Source organism: Lepidochelys olivacea (genome assembly GCF_965140295.1).
Source record: "Lepidochelys olivacea isolate rLepOli2 genome assembly, chromosome: 5".
Classification (NCBI taxonomy): domain Eukaryota; kingdom Metazoa; phylum Chordata; order Testudines; family Cheloniidae; genus Lepidochelys; species Lepidochelys olivacea.
In genome coordinates, this window is record NC_140415.1 from 103,790,015 (window position 1) to 103,809,262 (window position 19,248).

The window sequence follows — 19,248 nt, forward strand, 5'->3', positions numbered from 1 at the left end:
AGACAGACCAAGCACTGGGAGCATGGTCCCGAGAAAAAGCCTAGAAAGAGATTTTTTATAGTAGAGTGCTGGCTGAAAGAGGCTTGGAATTGTCAGCAAAGAAACTGTCTCCTGCTCTTTGATTCCTGCTGTACTCAGGGCAACAGGACTTTATGTACATTGTTTGTAAATAAACAGGAGTGCATCAAAGAAATAACTGACTCCATCACCAATTTCTCCTATTGGTAAAAGCCTTCAAGACCCCAGATATAGGCTAATTGCTTGAGTCAATAGGATCATATAGAAGCTGCAAGTCAACTATTGACATCCACTCCTCTAGCCTTACTCCACAGTGGGAACAATGTGAATTAAAATCGTCACAGTAGACTGAAGGTCCTGAGAAGGTGGACAGAAGAGGAGTTGGTCAGTTGGCAGATGGAGATTTATAGACACCAATAAGTGTAATGTCTTTCACTTTTATAGCCTACCATTCAGTTACATCATTTAGACCTAATGATTAAACTGGAGTTGCTGGAATATGTTCCATGATGTAGGATGCCATCCTATGTTGCCTATGATGGAGAAAAGACACAACAGCAAACCAAGAATTGATAGTTGAATGTCAGTAGTAGAGTTTATTTCCTGAGGTAAGATGATGTGTGCTTCATGTTCTCTGACCAACTGGAGGAGGATATACCTCTTGGTCACTGAGATTCCCTCAATATTGAGGTGCAGCACCTTGAAAGCTGACCCAGTGCTAGGGTTTGTGATGTTGGCCCTGAAAATAATCCCCTTGGAGGACTCCTTCTGGTGTATTTGTCTTTCACTGTTTATGATGAGAACTTGAGATCCTGTTTGTTTTGTATTTTGTCTACTTTAGCTTAGCTTTTTGCTACTGATAGGGGGTTCCATGTGATGACAGTGTACTTGCTCCCCTATATTAGAAGACTCATGTCACTATTAAGGGGCTTGATACTGCAACTTTTACTCATGTGACCATACTTTCCTGGACACGTAGTTCCACTAAAGACCATCTTTGTCATGATTACTATTAAAGATACAGTCATGAGTGCAGTTCAAGCAAGCAACACTAGCCATTCCCTCCCAGTATCTCACCCTTAGTGCCTTACAAACTTAGTACCCAAGTTCAGATCTATGCAGCCATTAGATAATTTTTAATAGGGTTAGACTGTGCCACAAGGACAGCTGCAAATAAGGGGTGGTGAACGCTACACCACTCCCGGAACTGTAGTTCAGGAGCCACAGTCCCCTTTCTGCCCAGCCTCTTGTCCAAGGAGATAGTAGTTTGCTGCAATTTTATTAAAGTGAATGTTAAAATTATGTAAAACACAGGTTGAGAAGAGAGTGTCTGTACATCTGGGTATAGTACTTAGATTATCCACAAATACAAAGTTTGTTTTTAGAAGTCATATGATACATATACTACACCACAGTCCCACCCTGTTTTAGCTTTGTTGGCTGGCACACTAGGAGCAGAGCCAAGGCTCACCCTATCCCTGCCTGCCTGCCCACCTATGTTGGGAATAAAGGGGAGTAGTGAGCATACAGCGCCTCCCTCCCTGTGTATCTGGACCCAAGATTTGGGTAGCCATCACGGGAGTATAAAAGAAGATCTAACCCATAATGTGTAATAGCAATAATAATGTAGAATGTGGATAAATGACTCTTAATAATGTAGCATTGATTATTAGTTACATTAGTTTGTTACTGTGAAGATGTAACATAATGGTACATTCTGTTTTATTATTACCAATTCAGACAAAGGATTTAAATACATTAAAACAAAGTTTAAGCTTTTTCTCATATCCTGCCTTTGCAGTTGCGTCTGACTGATTTGATGGTTCACTATGGCTACAGATTGGTGCTTTTACTACTATTACTATTGTTATGCTGTTTTTGGTCTTGATTCAGGAAAACATCCCTATTTAGGAAGGGTGCTTAGGTATGCCCAAAGTTAAGCTGTAGCTCACGAAAGCTCATGCTCAAATAAATTGGTTAGTCTCTAAGGTGCCACAAGTCCTCCTGTTCTTTTTGCGAAAACCGCGGCTACTCTGAAACCTGTGCTTAAGAACTTTCCTGAATCAGGGCCTTTATTCCTAATACTGTGGCAATGATGCCTGTTTCTCTGTTATTACTAGTATTGATCCATTGCCGCTAATGATTATTGCTACTGCTGAAATTAACTGTTGGTATGGCTTCTGCGGCTGCATCCTGACTACTGCTGTTGCTATTTTTGCTCCGATTACTGCTTTTCCTGCTGCTGTTGCTTCTGGTATTATTACTGGTATGGGGCTGTTGCCAGTCTGGCTCTTGCTGTTCTGGCTACTAACACCCGTCCTGCTATCCCCGTCATTGCCACCGCACTGCTGCTGTTATCTTGCCCACTACCAGCGCTGAGCCTCATCCCCACCAGGGACTTTCCAACTCAGCCCCTCTGCCTCTGAGAGGGTGAGGCTCCGCCCCCTTCCCCTTTGACCCAGATGTCTCAGCGTTCCGTCTTCCTGTTCCAAACCACGTGGGCGCGCTGGGCACTGCCGCGGGGTATCAGCGGCGCCGCGATCGCAGCAGCGCCGAGGGGGTGGCCGGGCGGCAGCATGGCGAGCCAGCCGCACTCTCTCAGCTACGTGGGGTGCAACTTTTTGCGGCAGCGGCTGGTGCTGTCCACGCTGAGCGGGAGGCCGGTGAAAATCCGCAAGATCCGGGCGAAGGAGGAGAACCCCGGCCTCAGAGGTAGCGGGCGGCTTGCCTGGGCTAGGGAGGGCGTGCATGGGGGTGGCATGCAGAGGGGTTGGGCGGGAGAGGAGGGGTTTTTTCGGGAGTGGGGGGCTTGGGGCGGGGCAGTGATTTGGGGGAGGGTGGGACGGGTTTGTGTGATGGAAACAATCTGAATCTGGGGTCGGTGTTGGGGGAAGGAGCTGTTGTTTTTAAAGGAGGCACTAAATCCGAAGTGCGGTTTGTTTTCGTTCATAACTCGCTTGGGGTGGGGGGAGCAGATGTGGGTTCTTCCTCCAGGCAGGGAGCATGGGTCGCTGTCACCTCACCACTCTGTCAGAGATTTGCCTGGTGTCCTTGGAGCTGGAGCTGAATCCCATGTTGTTGGTTCCCCTAAAGGACTTGCCCCCAGTTACACTCTGAAGCCGTTTCCCACCGAGAGCATGCTTGATGTACGGTATCTACCTTTGACAGAGTCCTAAGAGTACGTAGAGAAAAAGAAAAGAAAACGCCTTGGCAGCAATTCCATTTCTTGCTGTGCCAGTGAAGTTCTTTGAATTGAACTGCTCTCCTAGTGCTGTACCTGTGAATAACAGGAGTATGTTCCCAGGGTTTATTGCAGATCCCAAAGTGAAAATTGTATTAAAGTTTGAAATAAGATTGTCAAGGAAACTACTAACAGCTTGATTGGAGCAAGGTTTGGCAAGCCAAGCAGGCCCATTTCTGAACTGGTGGGTCTGGATGGACCAGCTATATGTCCAGTCCCTTTATCGGTACGGTGTAACGGTGGGCATTGATGGATGTACTTTCTCTGGCCCCGTGCACTGCAGTTCGTCTCTTGTGAAATGTTTTAACGAATTAGTGAATTGAGATGCAGCTGCTCTGAAACACAGTGTAAGTCACAGGAAACAGATGCAGGCATCATGGCTACTTGTAAGGGACAAAGGCATTTTACTAATGATGTGAAATATTAAAGACTCTTAATCATGTGTTCAGTATTTTTGTTTATAAAGCTTATTCCCCGATATGATTCTATTTGGTACAAATATAAGGAATTTGACCCTTAAATCTTATGCATCTTCTCTTGGACTTCTCTCCAGGAATAGAGGGTGCACGCTTGTCGCTGGTCTTGTATTTTTGGCAGCAGCTTATCTTGCGGTGTTTCCTGATCTGTTAATCTGAAAGAGCTCAATGTAAATTATTTGGCTGGCAGTTCTCCTCATCAATCTAAACCTCTTGACTTCTGCCAATGTCATTTCTAGAGCTGAACTGCAGTTATTTGCACACCAAGGGAGAGTGCTTTGTTATGACCAGGGACCTGTTAGTGATGGTGCATTATACATTGCTGAGTTTTGAATTAACTCTTAACACAAGGGGTTAAGAGAGCTGGGTGTCACTGTGCACAGTTCAAGGAAAACAACTAGCAGTGCTCAAACACCCCGCTCTCCCCGCCCCCCACCAGCATTAAGTTGCATTTAAAATGAGGTAGGAAGTAATCCAGAAAATAGTATACTGCTATTGAATAAGGCTGGGATTTTTTGTAGGAGTCTAAAATACCAAGGTGTCCAACTTCAACTGAAATTCACTGCAATTAGAGCATCTAGGTCCCTTAGGTTTCTTTGAAAGTCCTGTCCTAAATCAGTGGATGGCTGCCACTTTGAATACTGCGTTCAGTTCTGGTCCCCTTAACTCAAAAAAGATACAGAAGAGATGAAAGGGACCAAAGTCAGGTTTGGTCTACACTACAGAGTTAGGTTGACTTAAGGTAGTTTACCTCATCTAACTATGTTAGATTAGATCCATCTAGATTGTCTAACTGTGGCTGTAGGTCCATCTAAATTAAGTCAGCTTAATTTTGTAGTGAAGCAAGCCCTAAGAGATGTTTTAGAGGTGCTGTGCATTGTGTGGTGACAAAGCAGGAGAAAATGGGGAGAGGGGAAGAATCAGAGGGCTTCCGTGGGATGCAGTGGACCCCCATTTCCTTGTCTCTCTTCTTATCATGAGAATTGTCATAGATGGCCTTGAAGTGGGGAATTCCGTGTGATTGTGCAATGAATTTAAAAGCCTTTACGTTCTTCAGTGGGGTAGAATTTGACCCTCATGATATATGGGCCCCCCTCTTCTAATGAATTAGTCCTTTTGGTCACTCAGACTTCATCAGATTGCCGTCAGAATCCTCTGTCATCTTCCCAGCATCTTCAGTCATAGACCAAACTGGAGCCAGGTTACCCCTCCCAGTGACCCTGTTCGCTCTATCTCACTGCCCTCTCCTCTGGGCCATTGGTTAGCTCTGCTCATCTAGGCAATGGAAGATCATTCTGTCTGTTCTGTGGCTTTTGCAGCTGCAGAGAGATCAATTGATACTGTAGAGGAAAGGAGAAGATGCCAAGAATGAAGTGGCATGGGTGATTCTAACCCCCTGATTAAACAGTACACAGACCTTGCTCGCTAGAATTGCCAGATCTGGGGATGGGTTGCCTCTAAGTAGGACTGAGCGCTCCAGGAACCATTCAGATTCTGGATCAAATGGTCCCACTCATTGACTGCTGGTGCCAGCACCTCGTCCTGCATGCCTATTGCTTGTTCAGGCTGTGTGTCTGCTTCCCATTCTCAACCATTTTAATTGGTCCTCTTTCACTGTTTGCTGTCATCTTCCCTCAGGCCAAATAGCTGCAGCTAGCTGTGAAGATAATGGAAATAAATCCATCTACTAAAGATTTCAAAGAGCTTCCCACAATGTGTATAGCTTTAAGAGCGAATCCTGAGCTGGTTAGGGCAGGAACCCCTCTCCATTTTTGTACAGCACTATGTACATCTATGGCACTGTAGAAATGAATTTTTAAAAAAAAAAAATCTAATTCCATTTGAGTGTCTTAGGATTTCTTTGCATGGGCAGTCCCTGAGAAATGAGTTTGTTGGAGAGTTTTTCAGTCTAGTTCTGGGTGTAAATTACAATAGACACCATCATAGTTGTTGTTATCATAGTTATCACCATCATAGTTGTTACAATAGACACCATCGTAGCTATTTAACACCCTTGTTCAATGAATGAATGAATGTTCATCAAGAGTAGGCTACCCCCTCTCCCACAAACTCAGTTTCTCGAGTGTCAGGGTTCAAGTACATGGCAGAGCTGTGTGGGGAGGCCTGCACAGCCACGGCTGTGCCTGACAGGTAGAAAACTTCAGTCTACAGGGTGGTTAAGTCTGTACCTGTCGTGACCAACAGGTCTTAAACCTGGGTCAATTCAGTTCCCAGTCAACTGTTGGCTCCCTACTTCCACTCAGCAGCTCACTACTGATTGGCTGCATGGAGAGATCATGAAACCTGAAGCTCCTCTGGGAGGCCTTTCCTGGGTCCTGAGTGGAGGAACTCCGGGACCTCTGATTGGTCAGGACTAATTATTTAAACCCAAAGAGAGGCCCAGGAAGTTGTTGGCACAACTGAGCTGTACCTGGTTGCTACATTGGTCTGGTCTGACTTCCTGCCTTGTTCCTGATCCTTGCCCCTTGTCACTGGCTCTGACCCTTGGCTTGATTCCTGCTCCAACCACTGTACGCAGCCACTTATGTCTTGGCTCCAACAGTATCTCTCAAAACCACCAAATTCTCAAAGATTATTACTCAGGTTGAATGCTGTGATACTATTTAACTATGTTATTGCCCCAGTCACATGGTTGGTAGGAGGTAGAGCAGGGGTTCTCAACCATTTTCGATGCTATAGAAACTCCCTGGCCCACTTGTACCACAGCTGTTTTTCTGCATATAAAAGCCAGGACCAGCATTAAGGGGTAGCAAGCAAGACAACTGCCCGGGGCCTCATGCCACAGAGGGCCCTATGAAGCTAAGTTGCTTAGAGAAAAGGAGGACTTGTGGCTCCTTAGAGACTAACAAATTTATTTGAGCATAAGCTTTCGTAAGCTACAGCTCACTTCATCGGATTCATGCAGTGGAAAATACAGTGGGGAGATTTTATATACACAGAGAACATGAAACAATGGGTGTTACCATACACACTGTAACGAGAGTGATCAGGTAAGGTGAGCTATTACCAGCAGGAGACAGAGTGTATGGTAACACCCATTATTTCATGTTCTCTGTGTATATAAAATCTCCCCACTGTATTTTCCACTGCATGCATCCGATGAAGTGAGCTGTAGCTTACGAAAGCTTATGCTCAAATAAATTTGTTAGTCTCTAAGGTGCTACAAGTACTCCTTTTCTTTTTGCAGATACAGGCTAACATGGCTGCTACTCTGAAACCTGTCATTAAGTTGCTTAGGCTTCAGCTTCAGTCCTTGGCCTCTGGGCCCCAGGCTTCAGCCCCATGAGGTGGGGCTTCGGCTTTCTGCCCTGGGCCTCAGCTAGTCTAATTCTAGCCCTGCTTGGCAGACACCCTGAAACCTGCTCATGGCCCCCCCAGGGGTCCCCGGACCTCTGATTGAGAACCACTGATGTAGAGGATGTAGCTTTTACCACTCCTTTTTAACAAGATACAGCATTTATTTATTTATTTTTGGCCAAGGTGGATTAATACTTGAATTGTGATTAATGCAAGAAAAGTTTTCAAATGAAAAACAATGAATTTGCATTGGTATTTGCAACCCCTTTTATTTGATTTTCATGACTGAATATTTGTGCAAGTGAAATCTTGTCTGCAAGGCTGTTCTCAGAAAAGATTGTAAATATTCCCGTAAGCACACATTCGCCCTGGAAATCACCACAGTGCCATCTTGAAAGCTTTGTGAGTGTAAGAGTCATCAAAGCTGAGAGTGGAACCAACACCATGTGATAGCAACCATCTACAGCATGTACATATTGATTAATGAATAGTGAATAATTGGAACAGTAGTTGTGGCAAATAGTTAATGGTTTATGCAACCACTTCGATCAGTAGATTAAGTAATTCAGTAAAAAGCAAAACATGGTCACAGTTTAAAAAGGAGCTATATTAATTTAATGACTTATTAGCTAGAGTTGCACAGCCTGCTCACAAGAGGATGGTTTTACTTTTTAAAACTGACTGGATTTTAAGTTTTCTACATAGTTTCAGGTTCTATACTTGCTCCTGAGTCTCCCTTCATATGGGGTGGATTGGCTATATTCACTTTAAAAACACTTCTTTCTTGTTGCTGTTTAAGAGAGTCCACAACTGGAAAATTGAGCAACTAAGTCTGTGCAAAGTGCTGTAATGCACAGAGTAAACAAATGGAAAGTAGGTGGGAAAAATAAATATTTTTCTCTAATCTTTATTATTGTCACTTCAGGTGTTGTTTGTAGAAACCGCAGATAAAAACTTTCCAGCCGGGATTTTTGACGGTGTCTATTTAACAGCTCTTTAGCAGCAGCACTTTGCATTTGGAAGTCGTCTTCTGTAACAAAAGGCTTAAAAATCCTTTAAAAAGAGAACTTATAATTACAGGAAAAAACTGTTGGTGGTTATTAACTTGTAACATGTACGTGTCCTGGTCAGGGCCCCATTGTGTTAGATGTTGCACCTGTACAAGTAATGCAGACATGGCCATTGTCCCAAATAGCTTGCAATCGAAGTATTGGGAGACAGCAAACTGGTGAAGAGTGGAGGAGGCCAAGGTAACAGTGAAATGATTACTGTAAAAAAGCAGCAAGCTCAGCTCAGCTCAGCTGCCTAGACTCCGCCTTTCCCACTCTCTCACGTGGACACGTGTACTCTTTTGTTTTGCTCTGCTCTAAGCATTTTCCAGTGTCTTCAGTCATGGTTTTTTCATGGAGTCTTCGTGAAAGAGGGTTCATTGGTGGTTTTGTGTAAATTCAGAATTATGCCATTTCTGGAGAACAACCCATTTGATAAACCTATTAGGAATATTTCTCTTACCAGTATCCATATGCAGAAAGAGAGAGGAGGTCCCTAACTCCAAGTAGCAATGAACTCTTGAGTTGTAGTCCCAACCCTGATGTTGACTTCCTCCATGTCCTTGGGCAAGTCGCTCAACCTTTCTGTGCCTCTATTTCCCCATATCTAAAATTGGGAGTAATAGTAGCCAGCCGTCTATCTTCATCCTCCCAGGGGTATTGAGAGGAGAGAGAGCTTTATTGACATGTGTCTCATGAATGCTGAATACTTTTCCAGGAATAACTTCCTAAAGAAAATAATTTAAAATCAACCCTTTTTCCACCCCCAACAGATTTTGAAGCAAGTTTTATACGACTGATTGACAAAGTGACCAATGGCTCTAGGATTGAGATAAACCAAACAGGTAACTATCTCTTCTTCTCTGTTCCTTTCTTCCATGGTATGTCACTTGGAGCTGGGAGAAGGGACCTCTTTGCTGGAGGTAGACAGGTTAGATGGTGGTCTGTTTCCAGAGGACCAAGTGTTAAATACACAAATGCTCTGAGATGAATCAGAACGAGCCAAAGCCAGGAAGTTCTAAAACAGTGATTCATATTCTATTAAGTTTGCTTTCTGCTATAATGCTGTGGCTCAGAGAAATATGAATCAGTCGTAACTTGGAATTTTCTGGGAGGAGAATTCTTGGTTTGTGTCACAACTTGAATTAGTAGCAGTGATTCACTAGGTGGTGGTGGCCCTTCTGATGGGTTGCCTGCATTAGGAATTGCTGCACTGGGTGCTATTTCCAGTTATTTTAGTTGAGATGAGATAGCTCTGTTGAACTCAAGACTGTAGCCTCCCGAGGTGAGCCCTCTATGGTGTAATATAACATCACTAAAATTAACTTTAAATAAAAATAAAGGCTCCAGTGCAGTTTCCTCTTGCTCCCCCAGTATAGAAAAACTGAGGTAAGTTGTACAGCGTAAGCCCCATTTAACATCAGTATAGGGCATCTGCACTGATGCATGTGCCCAGGTACAGAAATCTCTAATGGAGAGAAGCCCTGCAGAGTGAGTTGCTGAGGTAAGTGGGGTTGGGAGTAGTGCATTGGAAGTGCTGCCTGCCTCTGTTGTAAATTCCTCTCTGTCCAGGAATTGACCCACTGTGGACATCATTGTGTATCAGAGTGTTACACTTCCTTAGTTTCTAGTGTGGTAATGACAGTTGTTTTTCTTCACTCTCTAAAGGTACCACCCTATATTATCAGCCTGGTCTTCTGTCCGGGGGGGTGTTGGAACACGACTGCAGCCCCCACCGTAGTATTGGCTATTATTTGGAAAGTCTGCTCTGCTTGGCACCTTTCATGAAACATCCATTAAGAATCATCCTCAGGGGAGTAACAAACGATCAAGTAGACCCTTCAGTAAGTAACGAAACTTCATTAAGTGCCCTGACAACTCTTTTCTTCTTCCCTCCCCATCGACAAAAAACCCCACTGTATTTTTAAGTAAGATTCACCATGCTCTGTGCTACTTTATGTCTCGGGAGCCATCAGGTTAATCAGGAAGTAAACACCACATTTCAGTCAGTGTACTCTCCTTCAGCATTTAGACAAAATAAAATCGGGATCAGAGAAGCTAGACGCATAAGAGACTTTTTAGATCTGCACCAGGGTCTTACTGATCCAGCGTCACACCCTGCCACTGCCCTAGGTTTCCCTTATGGGGGCTTCTCAAAAACTACACCCAGCCAATTGCAAGTGAACTATCCCCAGTTTTTGGGGGTCTAGTGTATTTAAGAAACATCATAGTTCAGATATTAGCGTAAATCAAAATAAATCTTTCCCCCACTCCACAGTTCTTTCAGCCCCTTGCTGGGCTCAACAGCTCTTTCCAAGACCAAAAGAACACAATAGCTGCCATACTGGGTGAGACCATGGTCTTGGCCGGTATCTTGTTTCCCACAGTGGCCAGAATCAGAACTTCAGGGGGAGAGTACAGAACAGGGCAGCTGGAGTGATCCACCCTTGTTTTCACCTCCTGGTTTCTGGCAGTGAGACTTTTAGGCCTGCCCTGAATATGGGGTTGTGTGTGCCACCTGTGACAAGATCATAGGGCCAGATTTTAAATATGCAGATAGGTCCCAAGTGAGATTTTCATAAGTGCCTCAGTGCTTAACTTCTGTGGATTTAGAAAGAAATGCAAGGAGAAACCAAGAGGGAAAGAATAATGTCACAAAGGGAAGTAGAGCAGACACGAGCAGGGGAACATGACAAGATGAGGAAGAAGGGAGAATACAATGCTGAGAAATAAGGGTTGGTGGGTGATGAGATAACACTGCAGACAAGTGTAAAATGAAGGAAAAGCCCACTGAAAGACAGAGAGACCAAAATACAGCAAAAGGCAAAAAAAAAAAAAGTGAAAGATGGAAGAATCAAAGCAAGGTAGACAGGACAGCTGTTTATAGAACATCTGATGCCAAAATATCTATGAATGTTTCTGCCCGTATGGCTCCCTTCAGATTATTTCAGTTATGACACTTTCCATTTCAGCCCCTCTCTGCATCTCCCCCTACCCCTGCATCCTGGTCCCATTGCTAGCTTCTAACCCAGTTTCTGACTTCAGTTCTCTGCTGCTTCTCATCCTTTCCTGGGCAATCCTTCTAGGCTTCACATTGCACACATTTGTCCCTCACACCAAGTTTGCTTTTCCTAATCTTAAGGATGGGAGAGGTTGATTCTCCAGAGTACTATGAAAAGAGGAAGTTGTCTCTGAAGTTCTGAGGGGCTTTTTCTGTGAAGTAGGAATGCTTCTTATTGTTTCCATTGGGCATGATTATACTGATGCTAAAATAAAGCCCACAGTTCATTTGAAACAAAGATCATGCAACACTAATTCAGTTACAGTAGCAAAAGCGCTGTACATAATTTACTCAGCTGCTGTACAGTTACAAGCCAGCTTGCAGAAAGGAAGCAGCCTGATTGTTCAGAAAGAAGCTAATAAGAACACAAGTTCAAATGGCTCTTTGAACTTAGCCACAGTTGCCATGAATTGTGTTAGTGACAGTTCAGTGCTCAATCTAAAAACGGTAGTCTTATTACGGAAGGGGGTGAGGAAAACATATGGGTGAAAATGCTGAGGTAATGTCCATTTAAAAGCTATTGGCTGTTACAGAACTGGTGTTTTCTTTCAGATGTACGTTGGAGACTGCCATCCTTCCTGTGATTAGATTAAAGGGATGCTTTCAGATGGAAATCTAACCAGTTTAAAAATGCACTGTGTACAGTTGCAGCTATTAGACTGGCCCTTCAGTCCCTCAGCCAGTATTTGTGGTTTACAACTACATTTTCTTGTTGTTTTAAAAAAATGTTTTCTCTTCCGATTTCCTTTGTAAGCATCCACACAAATGGGAGGGGAAATGGAAACTGGGTATTAGAGTTGTGTGGAGAAAGGTAATTCCATTTCACGGAGGATTTAAAATTTTTTTTTTTTTTAAATCCCATTTGGAATGGGAAAAAAGAAATTGAACTTCTCTGTGAAGGAGAATGGAATACCTGGTCTGAGACAGTCCACTTGGCGTGCTGCCACAGACCCTGGCAGACCCAGTCTACCGAGGAGCTGTGGTCTTTGGGAGCCAGTTGTTCCCGGCTCCCTGTCAGGACACCAGATTTGCTGCTGAAGAGCCAAGAACATGGAAGGCTGCCAGGCGGGTGAGCTGCCAGGAAACCTGGAACATTGTAACTCTGGCAGAATCACACAGTCTCCACAAAACGTTTTAATTTTGACAATTTGGCATTCTTGGACGGAAAAAACGTTCTATCATAGAATTTCCAGAGAGCGTTACTAGTTATACACAAAGGGCTGTCAAATGGCATGGAATTAAATTGAAAAAAGAAATGTTTTTCTCTCATCATTCATTTACTGCTATTTTAGATATTCATTGAACCAATAATGTTTAAAAAAAAAAATCAAAGGCAATTTTATTTTAAATTGCCTCTCTTTAATGGTGATGGAGAAAATCTTCCCTGTAAAATTCAGTGGGCAAAAGCACCCCAACTTGAATGCTGTTTTCAAGTAAGCTTTGACATATATCTAAACATTTAGGCTTGATTCAGGAAAACACATCCTTGTTGAGACGGGACTTAGGCCTTGTCTGTATGTAGATGTTGCACCAGTTCAACTGAAGTTGGTCTAAAAATCCAAGTGCTAGTTAAACCCATGCAAACCCCCTGCATGGACACTCTTGCATTGGTCAACTTACTGGCATAAGCCAGGTTTAAAAGTGTCTATGCAAGGTTAGCTTAGATTCTGCAGATGAGGATGAGATTGGTTATACTCACTTGGGGAAGCTTCCCACTCAGCTCAGGCCAGCCAACCCTAGCATAAAGATGTTACATCACAAAAAACGATAACGTCCTATTGACGACTACAAAGGAAAAAGCTTCCTCAATACACAGAGGCTGCTCTCTTTCTTGTCCACATTAAACTGTGATGGAGAGATTCTCTTCTCATGCTAATTACAGTGGGGAAAAGCATTTTTTTTTTAAAGCCAATTTTAAACTATCCATAATATGTTAAAGTTAATTTGCTCTTTTTAATAAACTGCCTGGATCTTGGAGCCAGATATACAGATGGATAAACTAGAACACAATTTTTTGGACAAATTGCTGTAGCTTTTCCACGCACAGCTCCAGGGCACCATCTGCTTATAAAATAATCAAAAACCAAGTCCATTTAAGACTAAAACTATATTTACCCACAAGAACCTCTATTCAGGACAGCATTGAAGCACGTGTTTAAGTCCTAGTCTACACACACAATTGCATTGGTGTGATAAGAAGTGTATTTTTAAATCATTTTAGTTAAACAAGTGAAAAACCTTGCATAGACACTCTTAAACATGGCTTATGCCAGTAAGTTGACCAATGCAAGAGTGTCCATGCAGGGGGTTTGCATGGGTTTAACTAGCACTTGGATTTTTAGACCAACTTTAGTTGAACTGGTGTAACATCTACATACAGACAAGGCCTAAGTCCCCAACGTACATCTGAAAGAAAACAGCAGTTCTCTAACAGCCAGTAGCTTGTAAATGGACATTACCTCAGCATTTTCATCCATATTTTCACTCGTTTAACTAAAATGATTGCTTCAAAAAAAATGCTTTTCCCCACTGTAATTAGCATGAGAAGAGAATCTCTCCATCACAGTTTAATATGTGGACAAGAAAGAGAGCAGCCTCTGTGTGCTGAGGAAGCTTTTTCCTTTGTAGTCATCAATAGGACGTTATCGTTTTTTGTGATGTAACATCTTTATGCTAGGGTTGGCTGGCCTGAGCTGAGTGGGAAGCTTCCCCAAGTGAGTATAACCAATCTCATCCTCACCTGCAGAATCTAAGCTTTCGTTGTGAAAAGCAAACCCCCAAACTCCTTGATCCCAGCCTTTACAGCTGTGAAGAAAACCTTAAGACGTTAACCAAAGGTCACTGTTGTGGCAAGGACAGTTGCTGCTGTTACACTGTCGGGCCCACTCATTCTGCCTCAGGTGAGCTGCAGAGCAAGTGGGTCGGAGGAGTAGCTGCAACAGTCCCTGCTAATTCCTCCTGCTCTCTACACTGGGCTGGTGAACAAGGAGAATGAAGATTGTTTGCTCGTCTGGTTCACCTCTCCTGGGCCAGGCTTGTTCCCTCCCTGCCCCTTGCTATCTTCACATTGGTTGGCCCAGGAGCATTCCTGCTCTTGATACCTTTCAGTTGCCTTCCATGGCTGACTCCAGCTGCAGCCTCTTGCTGAGCTCTAGCTGTTTTTTCCCTTGGCCTAGAAACGGGAGCAGCAGATGCCTGACTTCTTATCCCCCTCCAAGGAAGCGCCAAAGAGCTCACCCTATCCAATAAGTTTCCCTAAGCAAGGGGAGAAGGGGTACAGTAGAAACCCCTCCTCCTGCCAGGGAAGGTGCTACCGGTGGAGCAGAGGGGAGGAGAGGTGAAACTTCCATAAGTGGAGGACTTGTGGAAAGACTCCCCTGGGCTGTGGGTCTGGCCCATAGTGCCTTGGATGCAAAAGCATCTTTCTGACTGTGCGTGCACACATACCCATTGGGGTGAAACAAACTGTTGTTTAGCAGCAGGCAGCAACACCGTGTAACCGTTGGCAGGAAGTGGAAGATACTGAAGCCAATTGAACTGCAGGGAAAATGTTCCAGACTGGATGGATGCTGAACCGAGATATTGACGCCCCCACTGTTGCAAGTGACATGACTTCAGTGACTGAGAGTTTTACTTCAGTTGCCAGAAAGACAGCATCCCTAGCTGCAGCATGCACCTAACACCATGCTGGAGTATTCACAGAGAAGAGACTAGGATGGCAGAATTTCCCTGCCCACCTCCTCTCCTGGGTCACCCAGGCCATGCTCTACAATACTCTAGATTTTTCATGATGGTCTGACCAGGCCTGCCCCTTATCTTGTGAGATTTACCAAACTCACATCCAGAGTTGGTGTAGCTACAGACCACTCAAAATACCCCTATGCCTATGGGCAACTTTTCTCTTTATGAAGTGGAGGGGATTTCATCTCACCAATATAACATGCAAACAAGGGGAAAACAGATTGGGATTATCATGACATACTGCAAATGTATCGTGGCTGCAGTAATCTGATTTTAAAATATATACCCGTAACAGTTCCTTAACCTCATCTTGGCTCTTGAGTGCTAACATGATAAGATTTGGGTTCCAGGACTTTATAATTGAAATGTTGTTCACACTGGCATGAAGTTGATTATACAGGGTTCTAGCTGGGGAGCAATTAAAAAGCAAACTCTCCAATAATCTGTTTAAATTCAACAGCTGTTTGTAATCCCGTCTTAAAAACATGAAAACAAAATTTTTCCCTGCTGACTTTTTGTCCTTTTCTGTTTTCTAAATCCTGTTTTCCTGTGTTTCTATTACTGCAGGAGCCAATCTGAGACTCTGCCAACATGCCAGCATTATCTGTGTTAACAGGGATAGGCGCTGTGTTGAGGAGAGTTTTAACTAATGGCTATCTAGGAGAAGGAGGATCACCTATTGTTAGGGTTCATTTTGGTTGTCATCTCATTAAAATGGTTTTTTAAATGTTTCTTGGCAAGTGAATAGCTTTTTTAAATGATTTTGTTTTCTTAATACAATAAAAAGAAAAACAAGGATACATTTGGTCACAAACGCTAACCTTTATAAGTGTAACCACTGGACAGAGAGATTAATTCTGGCAGCATTTTTGTAATGCAGTCCTGAGTTTTGTTATGGCTGCCAAACCTTGGTAGAGTTTGACAGTATATTGTGGTTTACAACTGAGGCTCTGGAGGAGGGATGGTTGTGTGATTAAGGCACTAGACAGGGATTTAGAAGATCTGAGTTCAACTCTCGGCTTTGCTCAGACTTGTGTGACCTTGGGCAAAACCCTTAATCTGTCTGTATCATGGGAATAATAGTCCTTCTTTGGACCCCATCACTTGTCTTTTCTATTTAGATTGTAAACGCTTTGGGAGAAGGACAGTCTATATTATATGTCTGTACCGTGCCCAGTACAATCCTGATCTTGTTTGGGAACTACAGTGTTACAATGTCTTGCAGTTGTTGAAGACAAACTTGGACTTTAAGCTGGTCTGGTCCCATGGTATGGTCATAACATGCTTTCCCCATAGATACCTCCTCCAGGAGTATTTTGAACCCAGTGGATTGCAAAAGGGGATTTCCTAACTTGCACAGTAGGACTGTTTTTTACCAGAACTAGAACACTTTCTTAAAAGAGAGAGAGAGAGAGAAGCATTGTGTAACTCTGATAACTTGTCAGGATTTCAAGAGGACTTTCAAAACTTTAGGCACCCGTGTGTGTATAAATAAACAAAATTATGCTAAAAGAATCATATTTGATTATCTGTATCATGATGTTCATGCACAAGGGGGCTGAATTAAGGGTGCACAGGCAACCTTAATTATGTAATTTCCTAACTTTAGTCCTCGACTCTGCAAGTCTAATATTCTTTTATTATAGTTTTTCATGTGTAACGTCCCAGGTTTTTAAAAAACAAAACTCAAAAACAAATTCCATCTTGTGGCATCATATCAACACCCACATTGCTCAGAAATAGGATTTGAACCTTTAGATCCACGTTGAAAATGTCTGCCATTTGAGCTAGCAGAATAACTGATAGCAAAAGTAGGTTGCAGTCATCTATGTGGACCAGCTACTAGCTGGAGATGGGGTGGGTGCTTTTTTGCTAGTGGATTTCACAGATATTTGCTCTCAGCCAAGGAATGGTAAGACTCTGGAATCTTGGGTTCCATTGCAGATTCTGGAGGGGAGTGGGTTCTAGTGGTCACAGACCACCTGGCCTATATCTAGTCTTGTCTCTTCCAATCCCAATGTCACTCTCTTTACCCAGACAGTCCCACTTTCCCTGTGGGGGCTTCCTGTCTGAATTCCAGTCTTCCCTCATCCATCTCTGGTCATTCTCTCTGCCGCTCTCCCAGGTTTGGCTCTTGTCCTCTCTCATTCCATTCAGGTAGCTTCCTCAGTGCTGCCTGGGCACCAGCAGGAGGAGCTTTGAGAGTGAAGAACAGATGGTCTCCCTGCTCTCAATTCTGGTGCCCAGCGCCACAGCTACCCATAGCAGCCAAGAGCAGCAGTTGCAGGGAAGGTCCTGCTCAGCCCTCGACTTGGAGCATGCCCAGTGCAGACGGACTGTTCAGAGGACTATCAGACTCTCAAGTCTCTACTGAACATATCCAAACTGAAACTATTCCCAGGCTCGCAACTTGGCCAAATTTGGGGGGTGTTTTCCCACAGAACCAGCAAAAGGAGCATCCCTGGCACCAGGGTGAGCTCCCTGTCATCCTCCCCCTGCCTTATTTCAAGTCCCTGCTCCAAAGTCTGGAGGTGCTAGGGTGTCTCAAAGAAATGGTTGTAAGAATTTAACGTGGACAAAACGTGTTTTTCTTTAACCTCATTCTGAAAAGCAGCTGCATTGTTTTTGCTGCAACTTTCAAACAATTGAAAGTGCACACATCCAGTGTGGGAAATTTCAGTCCAAACAGTTAAAGTTTGGGCAAAGTTATAAGCAACTGAAAACACGGTCTTATAATGAGAAGTTTCAGGCAACCTTAATAGTAGGTAGCACTATCAGCTGTGTCTATAATATGTATGTATTGTTTAGTCTGGAGGGCCCAGACTGAACCGTTAGACTGCTCATAATTGACTATCCTTTAAAACCCTTTACATGATTCTTTAACTTTCTTTGAACATAAATATTGCCTGTTTTATCTCATGGTAGTAAAGAGGCTGACTTTTTGTCCTTTACTGTAGGTGGATGTACTTAAGGCAACAGCTCTGCCCTTGCTGAAAAAATTTGGAATCGATGGTGAAGGTTTTGAACTAAAGGTAATAATTTTTAATTATTTCCATTTAGCGTTGTCTGAAATGACATTTTGCCCTGGTTCACACAGAGCTACGTGTTTCCTGCCCTCTTCTGTCTCTAGGAGATGTACTCTCATCACTAGGTTTTATTAAATGTGCTACTAAAAATTCTTTGCCCTTCTTGTTGGCCTTTTAGGGTAGGGGAGAAATGCCAAGATTATTGAGTGGGAGAGGTTGGAAGATGGCAAGAATAGTCATTCTCCTTCCTCCCCAGGTTCTCCTGCCTCTCCCAAAAAAGGTCGGCATCATTTCCTTCTCTTCAGTCCTTTCAGTTTCCATCTTCCTTTGCTTACACTTCCCACCCCTAGGTACTGTTAGTGGGATCGTCTCTCTCTTCCCCCATCCCTTACCACTGGTTCAGCCAGACAGCCACTGAATCTACAATCTTATGCAAATTCAGGGCTTCCTCCAATTTGGGGAGGCTTCTCTCCCACAATCCACTAATAATTGTGCCTTTGGCATATCCCAAAATGTGGGTCTGAGCTGGGTCAGGGGTTGGATGTGGAGAAGAAATTGTGGTCTCTCCAAACTTAACCTTATTTAAAAAAAAACAAAACAAAACCCTTCCTCAGTTTCCTACCAGACAGGAGTTCCTAACTGTTGCCTGCCTTTTTTTTTTTTTTTTAATACCTACTTAGTGTGCACACAGGTTAATTATTTAAAATATTTGCTGTTTCTGACAGGCTGAAAGATCTGTATCCTTGTTGCTTTCCTTTTGGTTTATGAGGATGAGTTGGAGATTTGATTTAGTCCTTTGCGTGCTAAGCATTTGAGAAACTTCATGAAATTCCTTCAGAAGCAAGTCATTTTTCCAGTTTTTATTATCCCTTTGACTTAATCTTCAATGGAGATTTTTCAGTGGTAGGCATTGCCCATCCTAGTTTAAATTAGATAGAGAATGATCTTTACCTCTTGGTGTAAATTAGCTCTAGCATTGCCTTTCCTGTATTCATGTGACACTGGCCTCTATTGTTACTGTTCTAGTATAAGTGGAATAAAAGTCATCCATTTGAATTTGTAGATGTAGTCTTTCATTTGTTTGCTAACCTGTTTTCTCCTTTTTTACTGTGGTGTCCAGATAACGAGAAGAGGAATGCCCCCCAAAGGAGGTGGGGAGGTGATATTTGCCTGTCCAGTTAGGAAAGTCTTGCGACCCATTCAGTTCACAGACCCTGGCAAAATCAAACGGATCAGAGGAACAGCGTATCTTTCCCCCCCCCCCCCCCATGTGTTTCTTTTCATTAACCGTCTGCGGATAGCAATTTATCATGTGGTT

At 43.3% G+C, this 19,248-nt stretch overlaps 1 protein-coding gene across 1 annotated transcript in view; it reads left to right on the plus strand.

Annotated features, from left to right (window-relative positions):
* The first annotated feature begins 2,496 nt into the window (after nt 1-2,496).
* RCL1 (RNA terminal phosphate cyclase like 1) overlaps nt 2,497-19,248 on the plus strand; it is a 45,621-nt gene continuing 28,869 nt past the window's right edge. The window contains exons 1-5 of the mRNA XM_084629297.1: nt 2,497-2,730; nt 8,876-8,947; nt 9,771-9,946; nt 17,862-17,936; nt 19,051-19,175. Of these exons, the coding sequence (XP_084485423.1) occupies nt 2,595-2,730; nt 8,876-8,947; nt 9,771-9,946; nt 17,862-17,936; nt 19,051-19,175 (584 nt within the window). The 5' untranslated portion in view covers nt 2,497-2,594. The remainder of the gene's footprint in view (nt 2,731-8,875; nt 8,948-9,770; nt 9,947-17,861; nt 17,937-19,050; nt 19,176-19,248) is intronic.